The 11044-nt window shown below is 44.0% G+C and overlaps 1 protein-coding gene across 3 annotated transcripts in view; it reads left to right on the forward strand.

The window, feature by feature from the left end:
• LOC142760752 (speedy protein 1-B-like) overlaps positions 1-5529 on the forward strand; it is a 227505-nt gene extending 221976 nt beyond the window's left edge. For 2 of the 3 annotated variants that reach the window (XM_075863928.1, XM_075863929.1), the window contains 7 exons: positions 1536-1607; positions 1974-2065; positions 3385-3443; positions 3743-3825; positions 4147-4315; positions 4405-4664; positions 4799-5529. In XM_075863928.1, the coding sequence (XP_075720043.1) occupies positions 1536-1607; positions 1974-2065; positions 3385-3443; positions 3743-3825; positions 4147-4315; positions 4405-4653 (724 nt within the window). In that variant the 3' untranslated portion in view covers positions 4654-4664; positions 4799-5529. Of the gene's footprint in view, positions 1-559; positions 697-1535; positions 1608-1973; positions 2066-3384; positions 3444-3742; positions 3826-4146; positions 4316-4404; positions 4665-4798 lie in introns of those variants that run through there. The other variant, XM_075863930.1, reaches the window with a different exon arrangement.
• Positions 5530-11044: the final 5515 nt, after the last annotated feature.

Genomic DNA, 11044 nt, shown 5'->3' on the forward strand with positions numbered 1-11044 from the left:
AAATCATAAGATCACATTATAAAGCTTCTGGTCCTCAGTTTTTGCACATTTTACCCACGTCCAACAGATTTTTGGATTTAAGGATGCGTCAAATTTATGAGAGGCCTGCAAGATGTTAAATGGTAAAGATGACATCCTCCGCCAGGTCAGACATCAATTAACATGCTTCTATCTCCAGCACCTGCACCAAAGTTACATACATTATATATCAATGTTAAGAATCTGGAGCGCATGAGGTAAATTTAGCACTAAGACACTTACTATACATGACCATTCTGCATTACCCATGGAAACAACATAGTACAACATGGCAGCTGCCACAAATGTCACCAGATGGAATAAGGATGTAAAATACAAGGATGACAACGTTTTTCTAAGCAGTAATTTAGAAGCCTTATATTAAAACGCACCATGACATTATTTCAGTGTACTTTCCCTTTAAATTAGCTGAGGCATGAATCATCATGGCAAGTGCCGCAAACAACAACAACCAATAGAATTGCAGGATTTGAATGTAAAGATAGAGAAAAATCATCAGTTGGTGCCAGTCTGTGATCGCTCTTTTCAGAGATAAGACAGGCTCCATTTTGTTCTTCAAAGCGACTTGACAAACGTTTATTTTTATCGGAGGAGAAGACACTACTGCGTATCTGCGTCTTCTGAGAGACAACACCAACTGTCTTCAAGACTTCACAGGTAAAGTGCCGCCATTTACTAACCATAATGACCACGTCATCCCAGACACAGACACAGATGCTTCTTCCACTACTGAAATGGATTGTATTTTATTAATAAACTCAAAGGTTTTCACCTAAATACCCAAAATCTGGATAAACTAAGGAGACAAGAGTAAAATAACCCGACGTATCATCTCCTTCCTCAGATCTTTCTGATGGATCCCAAGCTGTAGGACCGTATGCTTATTAGTATTCTGTATTTAGAGAGGTTTCCATTCTAGAAAATGATATCAATAGGATTTTCCACCATATTCTGATCAGTCTGCCAGGACCATCACCCCATTTCTTCAGTTTTACCCTTCATAGCGGCATTTTTGGCCCCGCGGTGCAGATGTCCTGTAATTCATTTTTCTTTTTACTTCAACCTAATTTTCAGATTCACTTTAATCTATAATGTGTGTAAATTGGGACCGGGATATGGATAATGTTAGAGGGGTGTTTATTGGGTTTTTCCTATAATATATATATATTTAGTATGTGTGTAGTAACATATCTTATAATACAGAGGCATAACTTGAGGCTCCTGGTCTCTAATGTAAAATCTGTAGCAGGGCCCTCTCTATACCATGTGTCGTTTATAATACTGGTGTCTTCTTCTGGCAGAGGGGATTTTGGGCCCCCTATGGCAGTAGATCCTGGGTGTGACTGCTACCTCTGCACCCTCTATATATACGCCCCAGTTATAATGTCAGTCCGGCGCTCATACTACATGTTTATATTAATATAAGTCTTTGTAACATCTTCTTCAGGAAAAGTCACATTTCCAAATATTCATGGTAATATTCTCTTTTCTTTAAGTTTCCCAGGAAGAGGAGAAGAGATGGCGAGGAAGAGGAAGAGAGAGATGGTCACTCTTCATGTGGAGGAGACGTCAGTACAAGATTTTATATCACTGCAGTCACTACATATCAAATCCATACTTCGTGTTACAAACCATTACAAATCTAATCTATCAGCTTCTTATTAACCTCTTCACCCATGAGAATAAACACCCTATAAGGGTGACGCGTCCTTCTACCAAGGTCATACAAAGCTTAACTAATGCTCTGAGAGGTGACAGCACTAACCCCAGAGACAGACCACCAGGAAATGTTCTTAAACATGGATTTTACTAAGATTTCCCTGTCATTTATTCATTTCATTTTTAATTCATTGTAAACTTATTAACACATAATTGTCTGTATTTGATATTTTCCATTGGACTGCTGACTGTAATATCTATTTCTTCTATCACAGATCGCTGACCTACATGATAGACGAGTGCCGGAAGAGGAGGAAGGAGCATACCCTGCAGCCAGAAGAACGGACTGCTTTCTACAATCTCCTCGGTAAGATTCACTGCACCTTCCAATGATTTCTGACCAGACACAAAGAGGGCGATTTATTAGGACTGGCGTTTCATACCCCGGTCTTAGTAAACAGTTTGCTGGAGTAGGATGCCACACATTTAATAAGAAGCGAATGAATCTTAATAAATTTGATGCATTTTTCAGCTGGCCACGCAGCACAATTGTGGTGTTAAAATTGTACTCGCAGGGTGTGCGAACGTGACCGTGGCCCTATCCCTCTCATCCCAGGATCGGACATAAGATAACAAATATATATGCTCACCGCTCCTCTTCTCCCGATTCTCTCTCAGCATGCTGCGGCTCGTACAACATACAGGGCCATATATGTGACGCAGCACTCAACAACCTCAGTGCTGCGTCACATACAACGTCCAGCGTCAGTAACTTGTATGAGCTGCGGCCTGCAGGGAGAGCCTAAGGTGACCCAGTGGTGAGAAGTGAAGTGGAGCGTTGAGGTGAGTACATTTTTTAAATTTACTTCATTGTATTGTCTGATCAGGGGGGCAAAGTATTGAGCCCGACAATGGCCACTACCTTGCTACGACTTACAGAGTGAAATCTTCTGCTATAATTTACAACATTTGTTCTCCTGTACACACATAAGACAGCTTATTCTGAAAAGTTACCTGAAATGACTGTTACGCTGTATTATCGATAGACTGTCATTAGAATAAGCCATCAATATTTTATCAGTGTGGGTTTGACTCCTGGCACCACCAGGATAAGCAAAGTAAAGCAGCTGCAGTTTTCCAGCGATTGTTAGGAATCCTTTAGGCCCCATGCACAAGACCGTAAAAAACGTCCGTAATTGCTGTCCGCAATTACAGACCCATTCACCTCTATTGTCCACAGACACCTTCCCGTTTATTTACAGGAAGGTGTCCGGGCCATAGAAGCTTTTTACAGTCCGTGCTCTCTTACTTTGTATGGGAGCACGAGCCGAAAATACGGGCGGCCAGCAGTGCCCGCAATATCGCGAGCCGTGATTACGGGTACGTCCGTGTGCATGAGGCCTTATTGTTTACTCAGACATAGCGCCATACATATAGATGTGGCTGTGTCTGGTACTTAATTTCACTGCAGCTCAGTCCCAATAAATTGAATGGGACTGATCTGCAGTACCAGGCATAGCCACAACCATATATATGGTGCTATGCCTGGGTAAACAATAAAGGGGCTGCCGTAATCAATAAAGGGGCTGCAGAGGATAGTCCCCAAAAAAACTATAATTCTTTGTAATTCATGTAATTCATGTACTATTTTGGATTTCAAGAATTGTAATTCAACTTTTTTGGTAGATGATGAGCACATCCAGCTGTTTTTGGCCAAGGACATCTGTTTGAGGATTTCGGACAAGGTAATTTTAGAATAACAAAATGAATAGACAATTAGCCAGATATAGACATGACTGACAAGAAAGATCAGATTTGAATAAAAGGGTTTATGTGGCATTAAGAGATATTCTACTTTACATCTACATCCTTGGTAAGATAATAATATTAGATTCAGAACAATGAGGATAAACCTGTGACTTATGTGTTAGGATTATGGACCGACATTAATAAACATATAAATAGAATCACCACATAAAGAGAAGACATAAGAAGAGACCATTTCTCTATCTCCATATTCTAACTTCTTGTCTTCTTCCACTAGTATCTGCTGGCCATGGTCCTCGTGTACTTCAAGAGAGCCGGACTGCGTACCGAGGAATATAGAGAGAATTTCTTTGCATCCCTGTGAGTATATTCACGTATCACATGTTTGAAGGAATATCCTCAAGTAGTTGTGGATCATGTGCTTTACATTAGCTTTATCCCTTATAGGTTACAAAACAATTATGGTCATGTTTTAGCAGTAAAATAAAAATATTTAAACATTTTAATATCCAAAGAGAAAACATTTTACTATGTAGCCTTCTGACCTTGTGGGGTCATTCCAACATCCTTGGACACCATCCCTATCATTTATAGTAACACAAGTTTCCTTTACATTGAGATATATAAGTATACAGTGCTCTGCTCTTCCATGTGTCATGAATAATTTTTATTTTCTTTCAGATTTCTAGCGAACCAGTTCGAGGAGGACGAGGACTTCAGAGACGAGATCTACGCGTGGGCCTTAGGACGTGACTGGGAAGTGAAGACAGAAGAGCTGCATCACCAACGCGACCAGATGCTCCGCCGGATGGACTTTAGAGCGTGGGTGGCCCGGACCACATGTGATCTGGTCAGTAATAAAAAACAGAACAAATGCCGTCTTTGATTAAGAGTCTGTGATGAGAAGCCAATTTTACCTCATTTTTTATTCTATTTTAGATCATGGCACAAGACCCTTTCCACTGGGCATGGATGAGAAACAGGCGAAACCATCACAGCTGGGCCATACGTGCGTCAAGGAGAAATAAAGAGGAGTTTTACACCCGAGGCCCATGGAAGAGCGCGCTGTCCTGTGCCCGTTGTAGAAACATCATATTGCATCCGTGCATGTGGAAAGTGGAAGGAAACATCATTAGCCGGATAGACACAGCAGTGGACCCGGAGACACCGATTGAGGTCCCTGACTAACAATAACGCTGGTAAGTAAAATGTTTGTGTTACAAAGAAGTAGGTAGGAAAAAATGATGACAAAAGTTCTAAGTAAAATGCAGTAATGGATCTTCTAATCCACATGTTGCTGAACGTTTTATCTTGTACCTCTATTCCCACCCAGGAGGATCTGCTGCCTGATCCACAAGAGAGATGAAGACCATGATGGATGACCAAACATGAGGAGCAGGTAATGTATAACACATGCATGCACGCACACAAAAACACATAATAAATACATACACACTAATACATACACACACACAAATACATAAATATACACAATCATACTCACTGACACACTGCACATAGTAACACAGTCACTTTTTACATTTTCTGGCTCTATTCCTTGTATGGGGGAATCCACATATACACATGTATACTGTACACGCGCACATACGTTATATAGCGTTAACCTCTCTTAGTATGCCAGAGGAAGGACAGTACAGCGGCCATGGTTTCCGTGCAGGTTTCCTCCACTGGGGGTTTTGCCTGTCCTGAGTGTCGCTCTACGCTCTTTGTGAGTGATGGGAGGTAACACACAATCACAACACACACAAACACACAACAATAAAATTCACATAGTTTAACACTCCTTACGTTGTCTGAGTCATTTCTTGTATGAAAGCGACATATGGTGGTCTGTGTGATGGGATAATGTCCTCCCTTCTGATCGCACTGGAGAATTTACTGACACTACATGAGGGACGTCCGCTCATCATCGATATTCAGGAGAGGCATCAGCAGAAGTCTAGAGTAAAGAAGACATTTACAAGCAATGAAGAAATGTATTTATTGGTTGTAAGGTTCATGGGTGGGCTTTTTTTCTTGTTCCTTTGGTCCCTAAATGTAAAATTAAACAACTTTCTAAATAGTCTTTATTAAAAATGTTCCAGCATTTTGTTGCTCTAGAGTCTGTGTAATTCCTGTACATAGCTGGTGTCGAGGCAATGGTGTATGTGCCCCAGTGGGCCGCTCTGCCTCTGCTCAAACAAAATGTCAATGACAGTCACTAGGGAGAAAGTACCTGGGTTTCTAAGCTTGTGCCAGATAATCAGAAGCAAGCTGGTGCTGGACTATCAGGAGCTGGCTTGTGCCGGACTATCGGAAGCTGGATTGTGCCAGACTTCTCTCGGATACTGGACTTGAACACAGATGTCGTCTCGGACAATGGACTTGAACACAGAAGTCACCTCTGAAAATGAACTTGGCAAAAACACCGGACACAGATGGTGAAGTCCTCTAGGACACTTGACTTGAACAAAGAAGTCTCAGATATGGTCTTGAACGGGCACTGGACTCAGATACTGGATATTGGATACAGCTAGGGAACCATTTGCATGACAAACACTGGGAAGACACAACATTGCCCAGGCACTGAAGAAAGGGGCAGGGCTCCTTTTAAAGGCCGGGGTGCTTAGGGATAGGTTGGATATAATTTTACTTGTGTGCATGCTGGCCCTTTAAGGCTTGGCACGAGCGCATGCGCGCACCCTATAGGACAACTGGGGAGAGAAATCAGAGAGCACAGCATGCTGGCATCCCTGGGAAGGGGGACGCCGGTGAAGGGACACAGTCCTACGGTCACATCCGCTGGTAAGAGGGGAAGGCTGGCGGTTTGCGGCCGCGGGCGCTACAGCTGGCTGTGCTGCTGCTTCTGTCATAGATCTGATAGCTCACTGCAGACTCAGGGCTGACATCATCTGTTCTCCCCTCCTTTCTTTCAGTGTTAGGGTATGTTCACACGCACTGATTTCAGACGTAAAAAACGGCTCTATTACACGTTTTACGCCTCGAATTACGCATGAAAAAATGGCTCCATTATTCCTACAAACATCTGCCCATTGCTTTCAATGGGTTTTACGATGTTCTGTTCCCATGAGTTGTAATTGTACGCGTCGCTGTCAAAAGACGGCGCTTAAAAATACGCCCGCGAAAAAGAAGTGCATGTCACTTCTTGAGACGTTTTTGGAGCCGTTTTTCATTGACTCCATTGAAAAACAGCTCCAATAACGTCCGTAAAAGATGGCGCGAAAAACGTGAGTACTTGCAAAAACATCTGAAATTCAGGAGCTGTTTTCGCCTGAAAACAGCCCCGTAATGTCAGACGTATTTTGCTAAGCCGTGTGAACATACTCTTAGAGATACCAGCAGGGAGGTGATTTGGTGCAGCGTGGTACTCCTTTGACTTTAATATGACCCTGTATAATGTATACATTATTTTACATACACATGTTGGTAACGTTCATCGGAGGCTAGATTCACACGGGCGTTGCGCATCTCGGATGTGAAAAACAGCTGTTTTTTACGTCCGAAGTGCATCCGTGCTCTGCACTGCGGGGCGCGATATCACACATCCCCCATACACTAGAGTCTATGGAGGGATGCGTGAAACGTGAAAAAATAGGACATGTCCTATATTCTCACGGACCCTTGACACGGTCCGTTGAAACAATGGCCGTGTGAACGGCCACATTGAATTATATAGGTCCGTGTGACGGCCGTTGTTTCAACAGCTGTCACACGGACGTTTAACACGTTCGTGTGATTAAGGCCTTATAATTGTATTACATAAGGAAATAAGTCTAAAAGGTGAGGAGAATGGTGAAGCCACTTGTTGACATGGGAAGCATATGGGATCTCTTTCTTAAATACTTGTTTACCTAATGGAATTAACTATAAAACTGGACTATTCTATTATTATTAATGATATCCTAAATATTTTGTACAATCCTTTAATCAAATTTTTCAATTGATAGGGTCCTGCAGCAAAATCCATAGCGGAATTATTCCTCCCACTGACTACAATAGGAGGTCTGGGTGGAATCTGCCCGAAGATTGAGCAGGACGGTTCTTTTTCCCGCTAGCTAAAAAAATCAGCTAGCGGGAAGAAAAAGCGTCAGACTCCAATTGAAATGAACGGGAGGCTGAATTCTGTGGCGTAATCCGCTGCAGGTACCGCGCCAAAAATTCTGCCATGTGAATAGAGCCTTATTGCAATCAAATCTTAGTTCAAATTTAATGTTGCAAAATATACACTATATGGCCAAAAGTATTTAGACACGCCTTATAATTATTGGGTTAAGATGTTTCAGCCGAAAACCCATTGCAAATAGGTGCATGAAATCAAGCTATACAATCTTCATAGACAATTATTGGTAGTAGTATGGGTCTTACTGGAGAGCTCAATGACTTTATATGTGGTAACCTTCTAGGAAGCCACCCTTGCCAAAAGTCAGAAGTTTCTGAAAGCCCTTTTACACGGGCCAATGATTGGACAAACAAGCATCCGTATGAAGGTGTAATCAGGGCAATGAACAAACGAGGAACTGATTGTATTGTTTAGGCAGCATAAAAAATTATCATTGTCGGCAGTACATCTCCCTGTGTAAACAGGGAGATGTGCTGCCAACATGATAGAAATGCATGGGGACGAGCGATCGTAGTAATGAAGAGGTAGACCATGCAAACTCACAGAATGGGTCCGCCAAGTGTGAAGTGTGTAAAAATTGCTTATCCGCTGTTGTATCACTCACTACAGAGTTACAGACTGCTCCTAGATGTGACATCAGCACAAGATCTGTGCGTCTGAGTTTCATGAAATGGGTTTCATTGTTTGAGCAGCTGCATACAATCCTGAGATCACCATGCGCAATGCCAAGCGATGGCTGGAGTGATGTAAAGCACGCCGCCACTGGACTCTGGAGCAATGGAAAGAATCATGTGTCATCAGGGCCACCATCAGGAATTTCTGGGCCCCATACAGCCATGATGTCTGGGCCCCCCCCCCTCCATTACCGGGGATGGGCAACGGAAAGTGTGGCGCTCACGTTTGTACGTTATTCGCATTAAATGATTTTGGTGCTGATGTCAATTACAGTGAAGGAAACCATGGAGCAGGCAGTGACCGGTTAATGCTCTGGATTTTGATCTATTTAGCTAAAACGTATCCGACTGTATGGCATATAGTGGGATACGTCGCCTGGGGAATGGCCCAGGGGAAACTACTGAAGTCACTGTCCATGAACAGGGCTGGAGCCTTCTACTAGCGCTCTGCCCAGGGACTATGGCGCTGCTCCTGATGTCCATATACATAAAGTGACGTCCGAAGCTGCACAAAGCCTGAGTACACGGCCGGAGCGTCGGCAACATTCTGGCCAGGGATTCCGGCCCTGGAGAATCCCCTGATGTCACTTTACATATATGGACAGTGATGTCAGGAGCTCCCTGGGACAAAGTCCACGGGTAGAGCACTTGTGATGCTGCCTGGGGACTCCGGAATAACAAAGTTTACTACGCCATTTCATCCTTCAAAAAGAAGGTAAACCGACGTCCACCAGCCCGACGGAGGCTAAAAGGACATAATGGAGCCCTGTGAATTATCGTCTACGTTGTTTATACTGTAAGGTAGGAGATTTCCTGACTACACGATAAACTTAGGGCAACAATACGATGTGAAGGGGCCTTAAAGAGGCTCTGTCACCAGATTTTCAAACCCCTATCTCCTATTGCAGCAGATCGTTAGCTGCAATGTAGAGAACAGTAAGGTGTTTTTTTTTCTTAAAAAACGAGCATTTTTGGCCAAGTTATGACCATTTTTATATTTATGCAAATGAGCCTTTCTTAAGTACAACTGGGCGTGTTTAAAGTTATGTACAAGTGGGCGTGTATTGTGTGTGTACATCTGGGCGTTTTTACTTCTTTTACTAGCTGGGCGTTGTGAATAGAAGTGTATGATGCTGACGAATCAGCATCATCCACTTCTCTTCGTTAACACCCAGCTTCTGGCAGTTCACAGACACACAGCGTGTCCTCGCTCGTCCGACGCGATGAAGTTCCTGTGGGAGGAAGTGAGTGACGTCACAGCGTGATCTCGCGAGGACACGCTGTGTGTCTGTGCACTGGCAGAAGCTGGGTGGTAACGAAGAGAAGTGGATGAGCAAACACGAGTTTGCTTAAAAAACTTCTGAAAATCAGGAGCTGTTTTCCCTTAAATATCTCTGTATTTTCAGACTGTTTTTGCTAATTGTGAGAACATACCCTAAGGCCTTATTCACACGACAGTGTCCCGCCGTTTTTCCCGGCCGGTTTGCATTAGTTTTGCATCCGTTCCGGGCTGGGCATATCTGGACAGTGACATCAGGGGCAACTCCTGAAGGGGAATCCCCATGTGGCCTGTGATTCCACTTCAGGAAAAGCCCCTGTCGTCTGTGTCCATTTATGGACACTGAACGTTACTGGCTTCTCCTGGTGTGGAATCCCCGGTCACAGAGTGTTCGGGGATTCCGCTTCAGGAGTTTCCCCTGATGTCACTGCCCAGATATGGACAGAGACATCAAGCGCTCTGTCCAGGAGCGGAATCCCCGAACACACAGGGATTCCGCTCCTTCACGGAGCTAAAGTGGGGCTAGCACATAGCAGAGCAGAGACGAAGCTACAGCAGTAGCAGCCGCAGCAGCTGCTATGGCTGCTATAGCTGTAGCGATGCCTGAAGAAGCGCCAGGGCGGAAAGGAGGCTGATTCGCCGGGCCAGGGTGATTTGGGAAGGGAGCCAGCGCAGCGCCCCCTTCCACCTGCTGTACACCCCAGCCCTGCCACACAGTACCCCTGCACATAGCAGAGCAGGGACGTTGCTACAGCAGTACCCCCACAGTGTTACCTCCAGCATAGAGCGCTTCTTCTGAATGAGATACACTCCTCCTCCTCACATGCACTCTGCGCTGTGAGGAGGAGAGAGCGAGCGACGGTAGACACGGCCATCACTCGGGAAACATTCCGGTGATGGCCGTGTATTACCCGGCCCCATAGACTTCTATGGGAGCCGGGCGGCCGGGTAAACGGCCGAAAATAGGGCATGTCCCATTTTTTGACGGCCGGTTTTCCCGGCCCGTCAAAAAATCGGTCGTGTGAATAGCCCTTTAGGGGTCTATTGTTCCTACTGCAGCCGGGTGACGGCTGATTTATGAACGGCCGTCACCCGGCCGGGAAACCCTGTCGTGTGAATAAGGGCTAATAGGCATGCAGCTGTCAAAAATATTTTTAATTATCTTTATATGTGTGAACATATATTGCTTTTGTGAAAGTGATTAGAATAGGTTTCAAAGATAACATTTTGCATGGACTCCATCTTGTATGGTAGGCATCCATTTTGGATCATTGGAATCTATCTTTTGGCCTGAAGGAGCCATCTTGAGGTTAATAAGTAAAAAGTAAATATCAGCAGCGTCCTGAAGCAATTCTATGTTAAGTGTTCTTGAATTTAATGTTTTATTACTCTTTTAAGGAGCAGATCAAATAGCCTTGGCCGAATGGACAATGGCTGTTTACCATAAGTCAGCCTTGGATTCAGGCCTCTGTTTAATTAATTTAA

Source organism: Rhinoderma darwinii, chromosome 4 (genome assembly GCF_050947455.1).
Source record: "Rhinoderma darwinii isolate aRhiDar2 chromosome 4, aRhiDar2.hap1, whole genome shotgun sequence".
NCBI lineage: Eukaryota > Metazoa > Chordata > Amphibia > Anura > Rhinodermatidae > Rhinoderma > Rhinoderma darwinii.